Source organism: Pangasianodon hypophthalmus, chromosome 1, assembly GCF_027358585.1.
Source record: "Pangasianodon hypophthalmus isolate fPanHyp1 chromosome 1, fPanHyp1.pri, whole genome shotgun sequence".
NCBI classification, from domain to species: domain Eukaryota; kingdom Metazoa; phylum Chordata; class Actinopteri; order Siluriformes; family Pangasiidae; genus Pangasianodon; species Pangasianodon hypophthalmus.
Window position 1 is genome coordinate 34005598 of NC_069710.1, and position 22137 is coordinate 34027734.

At 39.3% G+C, this 22137-nt stretch overlaps 1 protein-coding gene and 1 long non-coding RNA gene across 2 annotated transcripts in view; both read left to right on the forward strand.

The window, feature by feature from the left end:
* LOC113523756 (uncharacterized) overlaps positions 1 to 22137 on the forward strand; it is a 507872-nt gene that overhangs the window by 180422 nt on the left and 305313 nt on the right. Inside the window, exon 17 of the mRNA XM_053235375.1 lies at positions 17046 to 17222. Coding sequence (XP_053091350.1) covers positions 17046 to 17222 — 177 coding nt within the window. The remainder of the gene's footprint in view (positions 1 to 17045; positions 17223 to 22137) is intronic.
* On the forward strand, positions 7370 to 8315 carry LOC128318600 (uncharacterized). The gene is made up of 3 exons (XR_008302010.1): positions 7370 to 7427; positions 7795 to 7876; positions 8205 to 8315. It is a non-coding gene; the product is annotated as an uncharacterized LOC128318600 (long non-coding RNA).

Genomic DNA, 22137 nt, shown 5'->3' on the forward strand with positions numbered 1-22137 from the left:
GAGTCCATCACCACTTTTTCCAGGACAATAACCCCGAAACACACCACTGCAAGCAGAGTCATTGCTGCAGAGGGTATAAACTGGGTGAAGACTCCACCAGAATCCACTGATATGAATCCCATTGAGATGGTGTCACATTCTCTGAAATTCTCAAATTCTCTATATTTGGAAAGAAGCAAAACCACCTACACAGTCTGATTTAATTGCTGCCATAAATGAATTCTGGTTTGAGGAACTTATAGTAACAGCATGCAACAAGTACATAAATAAATTCTTCCAGCAGTGGTTGAGCATCAGGGTGGACACATTGGAATGTAGCATACATAGGCTAAAGTGTAATGCTATAAAATGAAAATATTGTACATTTCTGATCACTTTCCAATAAATATAAACTTTTTAATGGTATAACCATTTTGGGGTATTTTTGTCTTTATTAGATTAAACTGGAACATAATAAAACTGACTGCTACAGTAATGAGTGTAGCCCCTATCTATATTTATCAACAATCAAACATGCATACCAAACATAGGTAATAAAAATACTGTGACACTCACTAAATACAGCATGACACGTCTGAACAGAAGATCTGTTCTAAAGATGGACACAATGACAAAAAATGCGACTTATAAAGTAATATACTGTAAGTAATAATAAATACATAAGGTCACAGTTGTGAGATGCAGCCTAAACTCACAATTGCGAGAATTAAACTTGCAATTGTGGGAAATTCGGGGTGAGTGAAACTGGCAAAACCAGTTGGTCGGAAATTCCACCTCACACCCCATGAATGGAAGATTAAAAGAGATTGACTTATCCAACAAATTTACATAGAGGTAGTATATATAAAGAAAAAGCGGGGCCATGGTCGAGGGCCAGGTTGTGAATGGGCGGCAGAGCTGGAGAAGGTGAGTGGTAAGAATTACACACCCGTGCGGATTTAGGCTAATGAATGTTTCATTGACTGGTGGCAGGGATAAAGAGGGGAGACAAAAGAGCCTTGGGAGAGTGAGAGCTGAGCTGCACTGAGCCGTGTGTGTGTGTATGTTGTTTAAAATTAAACCACTGAAAAGTGAGCGAAGTATTAATGGCCAATAAAAGAGCCTTTTTGAGTTGTCTGCCAAGCCTGCCTCCAGTCTCCTAATTTCCCTCACAACCCAAATGTTTGACACAGATCCTTGCAGAACACCAAAGTTTACCTCAGTTTACATAGAGAAGTCACCATGTACATCTACAAACTGATCAGTCAAATAAGACCTGAGCCAGGAGAGGGCCATTTCCTTAACTACAACAACGTTTTCTAATCTATCAAGGAGAATAGTATGATCAATGGTGTCAAAAGCTGCACTAAGGTCAAGCAACAGAAGCAAGGACACAATACAGATCAGTGGTCAGTAGCACGTCATTTACCACTTTAACCAGCACTGTCTTTGTGCTATAAGGAGGCCTAAATCCTGGCTGATGGTGGGGTGGAAGATTAGACAGACAGGTGCAATCTTAACTGAGCTCCGGGCTCACATTTATTCAGACTACGCTTTTCAGCACACTTCCAAAAGTCAACAAAAACTCGCAGCTTTCGGTCTGTCAGGTTCAAGTTCACACTTCTTGGCGTGTGTACGTGTGTGTGTGTGTGTGTGTGTTGCAAGCTCTGCCAAGTGGTCTTGCACTCTGTGTCTCTCTCAATCATGGATTACGGTAGTCACTGAAAGCACAAACAGACACAAATAAGTAGACTCGTGGGAATGAAAAACCGTGTGTGTGTCTAAATACATCATAATTAATCTAAAGTCTTCCAAAATATTCTATATTTAACCCTGAAATCATAAACTTTGTTCCAATAGTGAAATAATTTATATATTTGTTGTAATGAACCACCTGCTGACTGGGTCAAAGTACACTAACTGTGATTTAAATACATCTCCAGTGTATGTGACAACAAAAGTAGAGTAGAATGGTATTACGTGAGTGACATTTGAAGTGTTTTTTTATTATCTTTTTTGTTAATTGTTTCTATATGGAGTCCCCACAAAGCAGGTTTTAGTCAGGCTGAGAGGAGTTAATGCTATTTTACTGCCATATTTAAGCATTAACTACAAAACAATGTGCATGTACGAATGAATCATTTATTCCAACATTTTTCAAAATATAATATGAACATGGAAATTAAAAACTTCATTCCTATGTTGAAACAAATAATATTTTAGTTTTAACATGTTGAAGCTATTCTACTGCCACAGTAGCAGTAACCACAGAACATTAGACATTAAACATTCAACATGGCAAATATTCAGCTTTTTCGGTTTGTTGAGTGCAGAATGTTTAGTTATTCTTCCTCCATCATTGAGAGCTTTATTTGTCATAAGTGTATATTAGTTAGCTCTCTGACGGAGAAGATTGCAGCATTTAAGGTGCGCGTCCAGACTCTAGAGAGGGTTAATGAGAGTGAGAGCAGTGTAGTTTCTGTAGGGGAAAGTCTGGATGCCTTAGGTGGAATTAGCAATCACCCAACTCCGTCATTTGAGCCCTCACAGCGGGGCGAATGAGTGATGTCTTGGTGGCATAATCGCAAAGCCAAGGATAATGCTAAGGCTTGCCCACAGGAGCACCAATCCTCTCCGCTTCACGTATCTAACAGGTTTGCTCTCCTAAGTGAAGCACCAGCCAAGAAACCTGAAAGAGCTCTGGTTATAGGAGACTCTATCTTAGGGCACATAAAATTGGGTAGCAGCGCTAGTTAGGTGTATACCGGGAGCCAGGGTGCCGAACATAGCAGGTAATCTTAGAGTCTTAGGCAAGAATAGGTTTTCAACGGTAGCTAATGAGATACACTTTCTTCAGTCAGAGGTTACTAAGAGCAACATCGTAGAGGTGTGTAAATTAGTGAAGGTGATGTCTGATGCAGTAATATGCTCTGGCCCCATCCAAAAGTGGCGTGGCGGTGTAGCTTACAGCAGGTTATGGTCACTGAACTGCTGGATGCCCAGGTGGTGCACCAAAAACAATGTAGGCTTTATAGATAATTGGAGTAGTTTTGAGGGCAAGGCTGGCCTGTTAGGGCGGGACGGTGTCCATCCCACTCAGGAAAGTGCTGCTGTCATTTCTTGCATCATAGCACATAGTCTCAGAACAGGCCTAGTAATTCAGTAACAATCCAGAGCCAAGGCCAGGGAGCAGACAAGCAGGCTAAACAGACCATCTGCTAGCTGCACTGAGTTGTCACGTAGGGTCCACTATACTGAGACTGTGTCTGTTCCCTGAACTAAACAAAAATGTAGAAACACTCAGAAAGTTTGTTTTAGTGACCTAATTAACATAAAATTAAATCATAGTGAATACACAGCCAACACCTTTGATCTGAAGCTAGGACTGTTAAATAATAGATCTCTTACATCTAAAGTATTTATTGTTAATGAAACTATTACTGATCAGGAGTTTAAAATTTACTGTGTTTAACAGAAACGTGCATTAAACCAAATGAGTATGTAGCATTAAATGAAGCTAGTCCTCCTGGATACAGTTATATACATCAGTCTAACTGGCAGAGGAGGAGGTGTTGCAGTTATTTATAATGCTAATCTAGTATTCAACACTTTTGAAGTTCTTTTTACTAACATAACATATGTAGCCACAAAAATACGTCTAACCTAGTTGTTTCTTTAGACGAAGCATTAATTGTTGGAGACTTTAATGTTCATTTTGATAACCTGGAAGACGCTCTGAGAATAGAGGTTGTGTCCATTCTAGATTTGGTAGTGGTCAATCAGAACATGATAGGACCCACTCATAATGGTGGTCACACTCTTGATCTAATAATGACGTTTGGATTAAATATAGAAAGTATAGTCAAATTTCCACAGTCTGAAGTTCTCAGATCATTATCTCATCTCTTTGAAAATGTGTCTTAATCATAATATATGCACCTTGCCATCGTACCATGTCAAATGTACATTCACGTCAGCTACTGAGTGAGTTTTATCAATAATCTCCTAGAGTTATCAACTATGATAAATCTCCTAGTGATCTACAGTATCAACTAGATCACTGTCTGACCCCACAGAGCTTGATTAGGCAACTAACTGATTGCTTAGAGTCAATGTTCCACTATACAATAATGTAACCCCCTTAAACAAAAAATAATTAGAGAGAAAAAACTAGCATTCTGGTATAATGATAATACACACCTTAAAATAGACCAGTTGAAAATTAGAATGTAAATGCTATCAAACTAAATTGGTAATATTTCAAACAGCATGGAAGGAGAGCCTGCTGAGCTATAGAATATATACAGTCAGGTCCATAAATATTGGGAACAGTGACACAGTTTTGGTAATTTTGCCTCTGTACACCACCACAGTGGATTTGAAATGAAGCAGTCAAGATGTGACTGAAGCGTAGACTTTCAGCTTTAATTCAAGGGGTTTAACAAAAATATTGCATTAACCGTTTAGGAATTACAGCCATTTTTTACAGAGTTCCTCCATTTTCACAGGCTCAAAAGTAATGGGACAAACTAATATAATCATAAATATTAGGATTATTTTTATTACTTGGAGGTAAATCCTTTGCAGTCAATGACTACCTGAAGTCTGGACCCCATGGACATCACCAAATGCTGAGTTTCCTCCCTTGAGATGATTTGCCAGGTCTTTACTGCAGCCATCTTCAGTTGCTGCTTGTTTGTGGGTCATTCTGCCTTCAGATTTGTCTTCAGTAAGTGAAAAGCAGCTCAGTTGGGTTGAGGTCAGGTGACTGACTCAGCCATTTAAGAACATTTAATTTCCAAGCTCTTGGGCTGCTTTCACAGTATGTTTTGGGTTGTTATCCATCTGTACTGTGAAGCGCTGTCCTATCGGTTTTGCAGCATTTGACTGAATCTGAGCAGAAAGTATAGCTCTGTACACTTCAGAATTCATCCTGCTACTTCTATCAACAGTCACATTATCAATAAACCCCAGTGACCCAGTTCCATTGCCAGCCAAACACGCCCATGCCATAACACTGCCTCCACATGTTTGACAGATGATGTGGTATGCATTGGATCATGAGCCCTTCCTTTCCTTCTCCATACTTTTCTCTTCCCATCATTCTGGTACAAGTTAATCTTGCATCAGAACTGGTCAGGCTTTTTTTAGAGGTTTTTAGCAAAATCTAATCTGGCCTTTGTGTTCTTGAGTGTTACCAGCGGTTTGCATCTTGAGGTAAACCGTCTGTATTTACATTCATGAAGGTGGCTCTTGATTGTAGACTTTGACAATGATAGGCTTACCTCCTCCAGAGTGTTCCTGACTTGGCTAGATGTTGTGAAGGGGTTGTTCTTCAATAAGAAAAGAATTCTGCAATCATCCACTTTAGTTGTTTTCTGTGGTCTCCCAGGCCTTTTGGTGTTGCTGAGCTCGCCAGTGCATTCCTTCTTTTTAAGAATGTACCAAATTGTTGATTTGGCCCTCCTAAAGTTTCTGCTATCTCTCTGATAGGTCTGTTTTGGTTTTTCAGCCTAATGATGGCCTCCTTCACTTGCATCAACACCTCTTTGGACGGCATATTGAGAGTTCCCATGAACAGCTACCAAATGCAAATTCAACACTTGGAATCAGCTCGAGACCTTTTATCTCCTTAATTTATCATGATATAAGGAGGAAACAGGCCACAGCTGGCCATGAAACTGCTTATCGTCAATTGTCCCATTACTTTTGAGCCTGTGAAAATGGAGGAACTCTGTAAAAAATGGCTGTAATTCCTAAACGGTTAATGCAATATTTTTGTTAAACCCCTTGAATTAAAGCTGAAAGTCTACGCTTCAGTCACATCTTGACTGCTTCATTTCAAATCCACTGTGGTGGTGTACAGAGGCAAAATTACCAAAACTGTGTCACTGTCCCAATATTTATGGACCTGACTGTATAGCCAATCACAATCTCTCAACCATGTGTGTTTTAAAAAAGACTAGAACACAGAATCTCTTCTAATGAAAACTCTAGGTAATTTCATTATCTGTTTGTGTTACCCATAATGCACTGCAAGTGGAAAATGTACCAGTCATGTTTAATGTCTTCATACAAAATCGCTAGTCCTTTTAGCTAGCAGGTTATTAGCGCTATACAGGCTACAATAAGTATGGAATAAAATATGACAGGGTGGTGTGATGAAGCGGAGTTACTGCCCTGAAGTTGATTATTTTCCTATAACAGTAAGTTACAACTTTACCTCTAACTGTTACAATGTTCTGACACTGGATACTCCTTCACTAGTGTGAACAACTTTTGAGCTAAATGTTTGATAAGTGTACTCCTGTACTAGCTACAGCGCCCCCTAGTGTCCAGTTCATGTCTGTCAATTTAGGACACAGCCACAGTGTAGTGACAGGAACCTCATCAGAAAGAGGTGTCTTTGTGATTCCATTGTGTGTGTGTGTGTGTGTGTGTGTGTGAGGAGATGTGTACTCTAGAGAAATTATGTGGGGAATGTTTGTAAAGCTCAAGTCGATTTCATGAATCAGAGAGAAGAAAAACGCGCTTGCAGGCAAGAGTAATCTCATTACGCACACACACACACACACACACACACACACACTGTGTGTATATGGTATAAGAACATGCTGGAATGTGTAATATGTGATCAGACAGAGAATACTCGTTTCTAATTGGATGCCTCCAAAGTAGATTTAGGTTCTAAATCACTGTAATTATGTGAATTGTAACCCCGGCAACAAGCTTAAACATGTAGTTACAGATCCTTGAACAACAATCAGAAATATAAATGAAACTGATCTAAAGGCTACAAATGATTCTCAAGAGAAAATATTTTAAATAGTGACAAATTTAATTGAGTGACATATTTAATTGAATATCACAATAACAATAATAATTAAAACAAATATACAGTTATTAAAACCTTTAATCAAAATAAAAAATAATAAACAAATTTTGCAAAATATCAAACCTATTTATAGACTTTTTAAAAAAATAATTTCAATCTTTAAATTCTTTTATTCTGTTGGCAGATCATTGGTTTTATGTAAAGAAATGCTTGAAAAAATAAAACATATCCATTAAATTAAAAAAGTAAAATAAAAAAAGAAAATAATAGTGAAATAAAAAATACAGAAAATAATAAATAATAAAATAATCATTTCAAACAAAAAATGGCTCTTAATGGAAATCAGTATCAATATGCTTCTAAACAGTATGAGCTAGGGTTCTAATATAGATATCTATGATGTCAATAAGAAACACACACACAGTCACACACACAGAGGAGTTTACTGGAGTTTAGAGCCAATGGAGGGGGCACAAACTTTATATGACTCTAATCTGACAGGGCTTTATCACTGACGTGTGTGTGTGTGTGTGTGTGTGTGTTCCGGTTTAAGTGAAAGTCAAAGTCCATTTTGTGGAATAAGGAAGCAAATCATTGGCAGGAGAAAAACACAGTAAGTATGTAAATGTAAAGCTCTAATATGTGAATGTTGTGAATGTGCACTAGATGAAGAACAGTTCAGTTGATTTGTACTGAAGTTGTAACTTCCACAGTTTACTGTAGGACCTGATTTCCCTGTAAGGGAAGTGTGTGGTGATACAGGGTTAGATTTAACACCGCCATGTTGGAGTGAAGTAAATATGTGTCCTGCAGTGTTTCTCTCTCTAATGAAGCGCTGAAGCGTGAGGCGTCTCTTCCAATTTGGGAAAATCGCTAGTTCTTTAAAAATGGTGTCACTGGGCTCAGTGCTTCATTTGTAAATCTGCAACTTTTTGTAGATTTGAGTCCCTATATGTGTGTGTGTGTGTGTGTGTGTCTAGGTTTACAGGTGTAATCTGTAGGAGGAGACATGACCTCCAACATGAGTGTGTCTGTGAAACAGCGCTTAAAGGAATATGAGAGGTGAGCGAAGGGTGTGACCCTGTGAAAAACAGAAATGTTCTCACATTCACCAACACTAAACAGATCAGACTCTGATGTGTTTCTGTGAAAAGTGACTAGTGAATAGTTTAATTCAGGAGCTTTGTCTCAAGATGTTCAAAACCAGCTGATGATTAGTGACATTAAGCTACTGAAATTAGTGACATTAAACACATCTAACACATCTAAGTATGAAGGTTAAAGAATCGTATCAGTGTTAATAAGGAATATCATCAGATTTTAACTACAGTTGAATTATTCAGTATTGCTGCAGAACAGTAATAATGATGCAGTGGTTGTGTGTGTTTAGTCTGATTCAGGGTGAGAGATCAGACTCACCTGAACCCAGCTGTGTGTCCATGAAGAGTGACACGTCAATGGATGAACCAATACTCTTTAGAGCCACAGACTGTGCTACTGATCTGAGGTGAGGACAGTTTAATGTATGAGTGCAGTGTTTTATCTCTCACACTCTCATAATCAAACATCTCTCAAATATCTGTGTGTTCACTGCTTTGTGTTTGTAGTTATGAATATGATTTATAGTCCTTGTTAAACTTTTAACAAGTGTTTTGTTTGTTCATAGACTGCAGAAGAATAAATCAAAAATCACTGAGAAGAGTCATTTGGAGGCCATATTCAAGGTGTGTGTGTGTAACTTTTACTAATCCCAGCATTTTAATTAAAATTAATTAAATATTTTAATTAATAAATTATTATTATTATTAATAAATGAATAAATTAATTAATTTAATTAAAATCTGCCAGAGATTTGAGTAATCATTACACCTATTCCACTCTCACTGCAATGTGACAGAACAAAATACTGAGCAACACTAAGAGAGAACACGAGTGTATTGTGTTTTCCTCATTGGTTTCAAACACATAGAAATGCTCCATGACTCTCCTTCATTATTTTGCTCGTCTGTGCCTTCAGCTGAAACCAGTTTGTCTGGATGCCACCTATTGAATAGGCCTGGAATACACGATTTTAAAATCCCAAAGCTGTGTTTAGTGCAAAGCTTTTTATTTCTTACATCTGCTTGTAGAATCTTTATGATTAATTATAGAAAAATGTAGTTTTATATTTTCAGTAATATGAAGTTTTGAGTAATGAACACATACTCATGTGGCATAATAGTGTTTCTGTATTTTTCTCATTCTGTTTCAAATCAGGATCTGGAGCACAAAGTCATCACTCTGTTAAAGAATGAGCTGAAGAAATTTAAGAAGCTCCTGAATCCAGATTACCCAGCATGCTCTGAGAGGGAGGTGGAGGCTGAGGTGGATCAGAGCAGTGTCAGAGAGGGAGCGCTGAAGATCACACTGCACGTCCTGAAGAACATGAACCACACAGATCTCGCTAACACACTGCAGAACAGTAAGAGCTCATGGGGTTATAACATCACTTTAATTTTAGAGGAAGGAAACTGCTGTAAATTTATTAAACACATCATAATGATGTGCTTTTATCAACAGAATATAATAACAGATCAGTATTGACATTACATATGCTATACAGATATGAAAATATCAGTAGTCAACAGAGATGATCATAGAGTTTACATTTTATTCTTCTTTTTATCAGGATTTGTCGTGTACCATCGAAAACTCAAATCCAAACTGAGAGAGAAATGTAAAAGAATTAATGAAGGAATCTCACAGCATGGAAGCTCGGCACTTTTGAAGGAGATCTACACAGATCTCTACATCACAGAGGGTTGGAGTGGAGACGTCAATAACGAACATGAGGTGAGACAGATTGAGACGGCGTCCAGGAGACCAGCAACACAGGAGACACCCATCAAATGTAATGAGCTCTTTAAAGACAAGTCCATCAGAAGTGTGCTGACTAAAGGAGTTGCTGGAATTGGAAAAACAGTCTCTGTGCAGAAGTTCATTCTGGACTGGGCCGAAGGAAAAGCAAATCAGGACGTCACCTTCATGTTTCCACTTCCCTTTAGGGAGCTGAATTTGATGAAGCAGAAAAATCTCAGTCTGATGAATCTTGTTCATCACTTTTTCCCAGAAATAAAAGAATTACAATTAATAGACTGTAATGTTCACAAAGTGATGTTCATCTTTGATGGTCTGGATGAGTGTCGACTTCCTCTAAATTTCCAGAGCAATGAGAGATTGTGTGATGTGACAGAGTCAACCTCAGTGGATGTGCTGCTGACAAACCTGATCAAGGGGAATCTGCTTCCCTCTGCTCTCCTCTGGATAACCTCTCGACCAGGAGCAGCCAATCAGATCCCTCCTGAGTGTGTAAACCAGGTAACAGAGGTACGAGGATTCAGTGATCCTCAGAAAAAGGAGTACTTCAGGAAGAGGATCAGTGATGAGAGCCTGGCCAATAAAATCATCACACACATGAAGTCTTCAAGAAGCCTCTACATCATGTGCCACATCCCAGTCTTCTGCTGGATTTCAGCCACTGTTCTAGAGAGAATGTTGGGTGAAGCAGAGAGTGGAGAGATCCCCAAGACTCTGACCCAAATGTTCACACACTTCCTGATCTTTCAGATCAAACACAAGGAGCAAAAGTACCATCAGAAATGTGACCCTGATCCTCAGCAGACCAGAGAGAGTATCCTGGCACTGGGAAAACTGGCTTTCCAACAGCTGGAGAAAGGAAACCTGATCTTCTATGAGGAAGACCTGAGAGAGTGTGGCATTGATGTCAGAGAAGCTTCAGTGTACTCAGGAGTGTGTACCCAAATCTTCAGAGAGGAGTTTGGGCTGCACCTGGGGAAGGTGTTCAGCTTTGTACATCTGAGTGTTCAGGAGTTTCTGGCCGCTTCATATGCATTTCTCTCTTTCATCAGCAGAAATGTAACAGAACAACAAATCACTGATCTGTCTGATCTTTTAACCAAATCAAACATGTCTGATTTCCTGAGAAGTGCAGTGAACAAGGCCTTACAGAGTGAGAATGGACACCTGGACCTGTTCCTCCGCTTCCTTCTGGGTCTCTCACTGGAGTCCAATCAGACTCTCTTACGAGACCTAATGCCCCAGACAGGAAGCAGCTCTCACAACAAACAGGAAACAGTCGAGTACATCAAGGAGAGGATCAGGGAGAATCCATCTCCAGAGAAATCCATCAATCTGTTCCACTGTCTGAATGAACTGAATGATCATTCTCTAGTACAGGAAGTACAGCATTACCTGAAAAGTAAAGATGACAATCGTCTCAGTGGAGTCAGTCTCTCTCCTGCTCAGTGGTCAGCTCTGGCGTTTGTGTTGCTGAACTCAGACGAGAATCTGGATGAGTTTGATTTGAGGAAATATCACAGATCAGACGAATGTCTTCTGAGGCTGATGCCCGTGGTCAAAGCATCCAGAAAAGCTAAGTAAGTATTTTTAAAATTATTTCATAAATGTATTACTAACTACCTAAATGTAGTATTTATTATTTTAAATTAACACTAATGACGCTGCACTGATTAGGATAATGCTTATCATTAATTACTCTAATCAGTTCACTGTTATTCTGTATGTAAGGAGAATGAGGGAGCTTATTGAAGAGAGCATCATTAAATAAATAGTTATTTTTTTTCTCTTTGGTTAAGTGCTTTTTTCTGCTTAACACAAAACAATCATAATAAGGTAAAATGTGCATAAAATGTATAGATCTAAGATATAACAATAAAAAAGAGAAAATATATTAATTTATTGGGAAAAACATGACAGAAAAATCAGGTTTCAACCCTTTAAACACATGTTGTCTTGAAATGTGATAATACATAATTAGTACATAAATACAGTTAATTTAATTGATAAAAACACAAATATTCCTACACTGTTTTAACTGCAGGTCTGGACTGCACGATATAGCATGAATATTGTATTTTATAGTGAAAAACTCTATCCTAGAAAATCTGCAGACCCAGATGGTTTAGATGCTTACTTCTTAAACCTCCTGCTGCTAAAAGGTGGAGAACCCTGTCATCTTAATAACTACAGGCCTACACCCAAATTATCAGCTCTTGCCCAAACACTAGAACTTTTAATAAGCGAACAATTAAAGGAACATTTATAGAGTGAATACATGACTACATGAATACCAGTCTGCTTTTAGAAAACGCCATAGCACAACTACTGCTGCTGTGAAAGTAGTTAATGATATTGTCACCGCCTTAGACAAGAAACAACACTGTGTTTGACTTTTCATTGATATGTGGAAGGTGTTTGATAGCGTAGACCGTTCTATTCTGCTGCAGAGGTTGACTGACTCAGGGCTGTCCAGTCGAGCTGTTACTTGGTTTTCACATTATTTGTTGGATAGGACTCTGTGTTCAGGCTGATGGTTTGTTTTCTAATGTGTTGTCTGTCCATAAAGGGGTGCAACAGTGGGACCACTTTTATTCTTTATTTATATAAATCATTTAGGAAGAAAACTTGATTATGCAAATATGCACTTTTATGCTGATGATATGATGTTATTTATTGCTGTGCTCCTGTTTTTGCTGAAGTGATAAATAAACTTCAAAAAGCTTTTAAGGAAATAGAATCCCAATTCAAATCATTAAAATGATTTCTAAATGCAGATAAAACTAAAATGATGGTCTTTACAATGACACATGCATCTCTCTAATTTAAAACACTCCATTCTTAATGGGAAGAAAATTCATTCAAACCCCGTCCCTTTTTACATTTCCATGTTTTTACCAGTGTTGCCAACTTAGCGACTTTGTCGCTTGTTTTAGCGACTTTTTTCCAAAAAAGCAACAAATCTAGCGACTTTTTGGATGAACCTTAGCAACTTTCCAAATGTCACCAGTACTGTCCTGTGCGAGCACGAGGTCTTGCTTCCCTGCTGCAGTCACACCCCTCTGTGCGTCTGCTCTGTTCAGTGAGTGGCTGAGAGACGAGCAGCGCATTCCGTTGACCGCACAGCAGCTGACATAGATGTGAATGAACTGCGCATGTGCACGCTGTGTTGCCACAGACCAATCACTTACCAGCTTCTCCTTTGTATTAAATTTGAAAGATTATTGTGACCGTTTATTCTTGTCATGTGCTTATATAACTCCCTACCACAGGGCTTTAGTTCATTCCAGTTTTTAAACTCACTGAATTCAGATAGTTTATTTAGAGACTGTACACTGTACTTATTCAAACACAACAATAAACTTCATTAAACTCATATACACATATAAAAAACATATACACATAATACAAATATAAAAAGTGCATACACAATACAAATATAAATACATATACACGCACAGCTAGAACATTACACACATTCAAATAGTAACATGTCACACTCTAAAATATATTCCCAAAAATATAGAAAAGAATGAGAGCTGATCCCTGAATTTAAGGGGTGGCTGAAGCTCTATGTGGGCAGTGACACAAGGGCTTACTGTCTGTACTGCAAGACAGAATTTTGTGCCAAGTTATCTCACATTAAAAAGCATGCATCAACTCAGAAGCACAACGAAAAGTCCAAGCCTTATAATCAAGCCAAGCAATCTACATTGCCATTTTCTCCAAAAAACACTGACTCTTTAAAACAAGCAGAGGCAACAATGGCAATTGCTATAGCAGAGCACTGCTCCATTCTCTCTTGTGACCACATTGGTAAAGCATGCAAAGCTGCTTTTCCAGATTCCTGTGCAGCCAAACATTTTCGGATGCACCGTACCAAGAGTACTGAAATGATCAATGGGGTGTTGGCACCATATTTCCTTAAAAGATTGGTGGCTGATATTGGTGACAGCAAATACCGCCTCCTTCTTGATGAAAGCACTGATGTAAGTGTCTCAAAGTACCTTGGGATTGTAATTCGGTATTTTAGTGAGGACAAGGCAAATGTGGTGGCTACCTACCTAGGCCTTGTTGAGCTGGAGGGAGGGGATGCTAGAACAATAGCCAGAGCAGTTCTAGATTTTCTTGGGAAGTGTGGTCTCAAGAGGGAGAACTTGCTTGGCATTGGCACAGATAATGCATCTGTAATGACAGGAGTGTACAATGGTGTGCACAAAATTCTGAGGGAGGAGAGTGACTTAAAACATCTAGTCCTTATCCGCTGTGTGTATCACTCCCTACAGTTAGCTGTAAGCTCTTCCTCCAAAAACACTCTTCCACGTAGCGTGGAATGTCTTGTTAGAGAAACCTATAATTGGTTCTCTATTTCTCCAAAGCGCAGAGAGGCATACAAGGCCGTCTATCAGACAATAAACTGTGGGGAGAAGCCTTTACTGATAACAAAGGTCTGTGCCACACGCTGGCTTTCCATAGAGCCTGCTGTGTCCAGAATCCTGGATCAGTGGGAGGAGTTAAAATTGCATTTCAGTCTCACCATGTTGAGTGAGCACTGTTACATGGCAGATGTTCTACATTCCATGTACAGTGACCCACAGAACCTCCTGTATCTCACTTTTTAAAATCTATAATTAGTGAGGTGCAGTCTGCTGTTAAGGCTTTTGAGGGGGAACAGTCGGATCCGCTCAAGCTGCTTGACTGTTTAATGAGGCTTATGAAGTCTGTCTGCAGCAGAGTCATTAATCCGATGGCAAAAATGGATGTCCTTAAAGAGCCAATAGAGGGACACATTTCTCCCAAACCATACCTTGGCTATATATTTGAGTCCAAGGCAGCACAGCTGAACCTCTCTCCCGAGGAGGAGGACTGTGTGCGAAGAAGATGTGTGAACTACACCATCTCCTTAGCAAATGAATTGAGAGCAAGGCTCCCAGATAATATGGAGATACTGCAGCACATGTCTTTGTTCAATGTGGGGGAGACACTAAACCACAACAAGAGCCTTACAGACATGGCAAAACTTGCAGACCTGTTAGGATATTGCCCGGCCACAACTGATAAAACTATTAATCAGTGGAGGTCTATTCACCTTCAGAAATGGGAGGAAACAACAAACACTTTGGCATTCTGGGCTGAAGTTAAGAAGTATAGAGCTTCAGCAGGCATAAACCCATATGAAGACTTGGCTTCTGTTGCAGTTTCTGTCCTCTCCCTCCCACACTCAAATGCTGAGGTAGAGAGGCTGTTCAGTCAAATGGGTGTCATTACAAACAAACTCAGGAACTGCATGTCCCTGCAGACCCTCAGCTCTATTCTGTATATTAGATATGGTTTGAGGTTGGCTGGAGATGCATGTTATGAGCACAAACTGCCTGATAAAGTGCTGCAGCTCTTTGGCACTTCAGCTGCCTATTCATTTAAGTTCTGTCCAGGTTATAGCTCATCCTCTGCATCCAATATCACCCCACAGGAGGAGAGCACTGAGGGTATGGATCTTGTGGATGATGACGAATTCTGTCTCAGCATTCTCATGGAGTGATCTGGAATCAGAATCACAAAAGTTGTTAAATAGTGTTTTTCTTTCACATACAATGAATTTGCTTTGGTTTTGTGAGGCAGGCTGACTTAAAAATTTTATTTAATTTATTTTTTTATCTTTTTCATTTGCTATGTACATAGTTGTGGCACATTACGCAGCGGCAGAGTGCAGATACGACGTGATGACGTCATTAACATGCTAATGACGCATGACCTCATTTAGCGACATTTAGCTACTTTCCATTGAAAATAGTTTGCAACGCTGGTTTTTACATTTCCATGTTTTTACATTGACTTTGTGCTGCTCTGTGCGACATTACAACCTGCTGCTCGCCAACTTCTATGAAAACATCTTTTACTCTCTGTGTGTGTGTGAGAGAGAGAGAGAGAGAGAGAGAGAGAGAAAACACACACACACAGTACACGCGAAACCTTCTAAGTAAAAGGATAAATTATATTTGTGTATGTTTGTGTTTGAGATGTCAGTGTTCTGATATATCATCATTTCTCTCCCAGGCTGTGGAACTGTAATCTCACAGAGGAAATCTGTAGAGCTCTGTCCTCAGTTCTCAGCTCAAACTCCTCCAGTCTGAGAGAACTGGACCTGAGTTACAATAAACTGCAGGATTCAGGAGTGAAGCTGCTCTCTGCTGGACTGGAGAATCCACACTGTACACTGGAGACACTGAGGTCAGATCATCACTTTCACATTTTGTTTATTTGATTGTCATTATTATAGTATAAACCTAATAACAGTAAAATGTAGAGCAACACGCCTGATGCATAACAAGAGGTTGACAAAATATTAAACATTTTACTATTTAAACCTTTCAAATATAAATTGTATTTTAAGTATCAGTGATGCATTTCACTCTATACTAATGTTGGGATGGTTAATAATCAGATTTAACTACAAAATAAACTCAAATGTTTTATTGGTTTTATTTGCAAATGCATACTGGGTACAGAACATCAGTTAGAGCACATGTACGCCCCCTACAGGTGCATTGTGGGTTGTCTTTAGATTAATTTATACACTAGTACAACTTAGAAAAATACTAAATCCTTAAATAGCTTGTTAATTTATGAAAGCAGCGGTCAGGTCCACATGTGCAATGCCTCGTTAAGAGAACTCCCATTTCCATGATTCCCAGCGAGTCGCCATGTCACATGACAACCAAACACCGATCCCTTTACGAAAACACAACCAAAGAGAAAACTCACACAGAGACAAAAGTTCCAAACATAAAGCTAAACAGGTTCACAACGTAACTGTTGTTACAAAATGCTTCCCAAATGTTTATAAATCTCATACTGTGGACATGTCACTGACAAAACGGCTTATATTAGTCACAAGAAAAAACTGAAATAGTGATGAATAATGCTGATGAATAGTGAATAACAGAATAATGGACTGCCATCTTTGTTATCTTTTCTATAGAAGTCTACATACACACACATGCCAGTGTAGCATATAGGATTTATTTTTTATTTGCCTCTGTATGCCACAGTTTTAAACTTGGACTCCAACAATTCACATGTGGTTAAAGTGCACATTCTCAGAGTTTAATCAGTGATATTTTTATACATTTATGGTTTACCATGTAGAAATTACAGCATGTTTTATACATTTCCCTCCATTTCCATAATGTTTGGGACGTAGGGCTTCACAGGTATTTGTGATTTACTCAGGTGTGTTTAATTATTTCATTAGTGCAGGTACAAGAGAGCTTTTAGGATGTATTAAAAAGTGCTTAATTTCTAAAAGGATAAACATATGTGTGTATGTTTGTGTTTGAGATGTCAGTGTTCTGATATATCATCATTTCTCTCCCAGGCTGTATCAGTGTAATCTCACAGAGGAAAGCTGTAGAGCTCTGTCCTCAGTTCTCAGCTCAAACTCCTCCAGTCTGAGAGAACTGGACCTGAGTTACAATGATGAACTGCAGGATTCAGGAGTGAAGCTGCTCTCTGCTGGACTGGAGAATCCACACTGTACACTGGAGACACTGAGGTCAGATCATCACTTTCACACTGTGGATCCTGCATTTGTGTCATATGGCTGTTTTAGATTAATAAAATGTTGTCTGTCCTGGAGCACAATTTTAATAGAGCAGCAATAACTGCGATAGTTTTCCAGATTCAAAAATAACAAACAGGGAAATAGACGTGTAACAATCTGGATTTACTTCTGGCTTTCATACACACACTTCATGGGCTGTGAAGCATTGTGTGTGTGTGTGTGTGTGTGTGTGTTGACCTATAAATGTTGATCTCTCTACAGGCTGGATCGCTGCAGTATTACAGGTGAAGGTTGTGCTGCTCTGGTTTCAGCTCTGAAGTCAAACACCTCATCATACCTGAGAGAACTGAATCTGAACCTCAATGAACCAGGAGAATCAGGAGTGAAGCTGCTCTCTGATCTACTGAAGGATCCACACTGTAAACTGGAGAAACTACAGTGAGTTACTGACTGAAACACACACACACACACACACACACACACAGTAACAGTGATTTGTTGGTTTAACGTCTCTTTATACACTTCAGAGGAGATTCTGTATCTTAATGTGTTTGTACAGTAATAAGCAATAAAAACACTGTTCTGCATTTGGGTTCTCTCTCGGAAAAGAGTGTGATGCTTCTCACCGGGAAAAGAGTGGGAGAGAGCTTGCCCCTGGTGAAGGAGATTAAGTATTTTGGGGTTTTATTCATGACTGATGAAAAAAGTGTTAGATTGTGAAAATGTTATTAGTTTAACACCAGTGTTACAGTCTCTGTACTGGTCTGGGTAGTGAAGCAGGAGCTCAGTATGTGGACAAAACTCTCTGCTTACTACGTCTCTATCCTCACTTCTAATCTCTCTGCTTACAATCTACGTCTCTATCCTCACCTCTGATCTCTCTGCTTACTACGTCTCTATCCTCACCGATCATCACCTGAATCTGTCTTTTTGTGTGTTTTGTGTATGAAAATGTTTTACTGATTACGTAGTTTAATCATTTCTGTTTGTTTTATAGTTTAATATGTGTATTTGGGACTCTGGAATATAAATACTGTACTTTTACACACACACACACAAAGAGAAACAGAAAATATTAACTTAAATTGTAGTTTTGATATTATGGGGACAAAATTAGTTTGACACGCTTTAGATACAGATTTAAAAGACCCCCGTCTCAGACACACACACACACACACACACACACAACATGCAGAATGATCTAAGTAAAAGAATAAATTATATTTGTATATGGTTGTGTTTGAGATATGGTCAGTGTTCTGATATATCATCATTTCTCTCCCAGGCTGTGTGACTGTGATCTCACAGAGGAAAGCTGTAGAGCTCTGTCCTCAGTTCTCAGCTCAAACTCCTCCAGTCTGAGAGAACTGGACCTGAGGAAGAATAACCTGCAGGATTCAGGAGTGAAGCTGCTCTCTGCTGGACTGGAGAATCCACACTGTACACTGGAGATACTGAGGTCAGATCATCACTTTCACACTGTGGAACCTGCATTTGTGTCATATGGCTGTTTGTGTGTGTGTGTGTGTGTGTGTGTGTTGATCTATAAATGTTGATCTCTCTACAGGCTGGAAGGCTGCAGGATTACAGGTGAAGGTTGTGCTGCTCTGGTTTCAGCTCTGAAGTCAAACACCTCATCACACCTGAGAGAACTGAATCTGAAATACAATAATCCAGGAGAATCAGGAGTGAAGCTGCTCTCTGATCTACTGAAGGATCCACACTGTAAACTGGAGAAACTAGAGTGAGTTACTGACAGAAACACACACACACACACACACACACACAGTAACAGTGATTTGGTGGTTTAGCGTCTCTTTATACACTTCAGAGGAGATTCTGTATCTTAATGTGTTTGTACATTAATAAGAAATAAAACACTGTTCTGCATTTGGGTTCTCTCTCGGAAAAGAGTGGGATGCTTCTCACCGGGAAAAGAGTGGGAGAGAGCTTGCCCCTGGTGAAGGAGATTAAGTATTTTGGGATTTTATTCATAAGTGATGACAAAGGTGTTAGATTTGCAAATGGTGATTGGATTAACACCAGTGTTACAGTCACTGTACTGGTCTGTGGGAGTGAAGCAGGAGCTCAGTATGTGGACAAAACTCTCTGCTTACTACGTCTCTATCCTCACCTCTCATCTCTCTGCTTACAATCTACGTCTCTATCCTCACCTCTCCTCTCTCTGCTTACAATCTACATCTCTATCCTCACCTCTCATCTCTCTGCTTACAATCTACGTCTCTATCCTCACCTCTCATCTCTCTGCTTACAATCTACGTCTCTATCCTCACCTCTCATCTCTCTGCTCACAATCTACGTCTCTATCCTCACCTCTCATCTCTCTGCTTACAATCTATGTCTCTATCCTCACTGATCATCTCTCTGCTTACAATCTACATCTCTATCCTCACCTCTCATCTCTCTGCTCACAATCTACGTCTCTATCCTCACCTCTCATCTCTCTGCTTACAATCTACGTCTCTATCCTCACCTCTCATCTCTCTGCTCACAATCTACGTCTCTATCCTCACCTCTCATCTCTCTGCTTACAATCTACGTCTCTATCCTCACCTCTCATCTCTCTGCTTACAATCTACGTCTCTATCCTCACCTCTCATCCCTCTGCTTACAATCTACGTCTCTATCCTCACCTCTCATCTCTCTGCTTACAATCTACATCTCTATCCTCACCTCTCATCTCTCTGCTCACAATCTACGTCTCTATCCTCACCTCTCATCTCTCTGCTCACAATCTACGTCTCTATCCTCACCTCTGATCTCTCTGCTTACAATCTACGTCTCTATCCTCACCTCTCATCTCTCTGCTTACAGTCTACGTCTCTATCCTCACCTCTCATCCCTCTGCTTACAATCTACGTCTCTATCCTCACCTCTCATCTCTCTGCTTACAATCTACGTCTCTATCTTCACTGATCATCTCTCTGCTTACAATCTACGTCTCTATCCTCACTGATCATCTCTCTGCTTACAATCTACGTCTCTATCCTCACCTCTCATCTCTCTGCTTACAATCTACGTCTCTATCCTCACCTCTCATCTCTCTGCTCACAATCTACGTCTCTATCCTCACCTCTCATCTCTCTGCTTACAATCTATGTCTCTATCCTCACTGATCATCTCTCTGCTTACAATCTACATCTCTATCCTCACCTCTCATCTCTCTGCTCACAATCTACGTCTCTATCCTCACCTCTCATCTCTCTGCTTACAATCTACGTCTCTATCCTCACCTCTCATCTCTCTGCTTACAATCTACATCTCTATCCTCACCTCTCATCTCTCTGCTCACAATCTACGTCTCTATCCTCACCTCTCATCTCTCTGCTCACAATCTACGTCTCTATCCTCACCTCTGATCTCTCTGCTTACAATCTACGTCTCTATCCTCACCTCTCATCTCTCTGCTTACAGTCTACGTCTCTATCCTCACCTCTCATCCCTCTGCTTACAATCTACGTCTCTATCCTCACCTCTCATCTCTCTGCTTACAATCTACGTCTCTATCTTCACTGATCATCTCTCTGCTTACAATCTACGTCTCTATCCTCACTGATCATCTCTCTGCTTACAATCTACGTCTCTATCCTCACTGATCATCTCTCTGCTTACAATCTACATCTCTATCCTCACCTCTCATCTCTCTGCTCACAATCTACGTCTCTATCCTCACCTCTCATCTCTCTGCTTACAATCTACGTCTCTATCCTCACCTCTCATCTCTCTGCTTACAATCTACGTCTCTATCCTCACCTCTCACCCTCTGCTTACAATCTACGTCTCTATCCTCACCTCTCATCTCTCTGCTTACAATCTACGTCCCTATCCTCACTGATCATCTCTCTGCTTACAATCTACGTCTCTGTCCTCACCGATCATCGCAAGCTGTGAGTAGTGACTGTAGGAATACTCCAGTTGAGGTTGTTCAGGCAGCTGATGAGGGCGCCCCCTGGTGGCTTTATCAGGCAACAGTGTGTTTCTCCCAAAAACAAGGATCCAGCCTCCCAATTTTTGTGTGTTGTGTATATGAAAATGTTTTTCTGATTATGTAGTTTAAACATTTCTGTTTGTTTTATAGTTTAATATGTGTATTTGGAACTCTGCAATATAAATACTGTACTTTAAGATTACACACACACACACACAGTGTTTACACTGATTTTTCTTGTGAGGAATCTGATGACTGATTCTGATAAACATATGATGAAATCTGATCGTTCTGCTCTTTTCTCTTTCTTTACAGATTTTAGCCGCTTTAATTCTGATCTGATCTGAGTCTCACACACAGAGGATGATGAGGATAAACTCTTACAGTACAAAGTGTTTGAAAAACATGATCATTTAGTGATAATCAGATGGTGTACAACATGTCAGCACTTCTGCTTCTCTAGTTGTTTGTAAAAATGCACCAGCTGAGATAAATAAACTTTAACTGTACAGTAATGAATCTTTTCTTATTAACAGCAAAACAGAAACTGTTAATGCACTTATAATGTCATTTAATAGTTTTGTATATACAGTATGTTCATGTTTTTCCATTTATATGAAGCAGGGGGAAACATTTATGTTTAATACACATTATAAATATCTTATAGTTTCAGTTCAAAGCAGTAATTTTGTCATTGCTCAAAGTTATACACTGTTTATACACTGAGTTAAAGTAATTTGTTTCCTACTGAAGTTGTTAGAAAATTACGATTAGAAAAGTTTAATTTAGTTGACTATGTACATAATTATTCATTAAATGATACGTTTTAATTCATTAAATGATGTGTTTATATATATATTTTTAATTGTTTTTATTTGTGTGTGTGTGTGTGTGTGTGTGTGTTTTGTCCACCTGAGTCTGTATCCATGCTGTAATATAGTGCTGTGTTTGACTTAA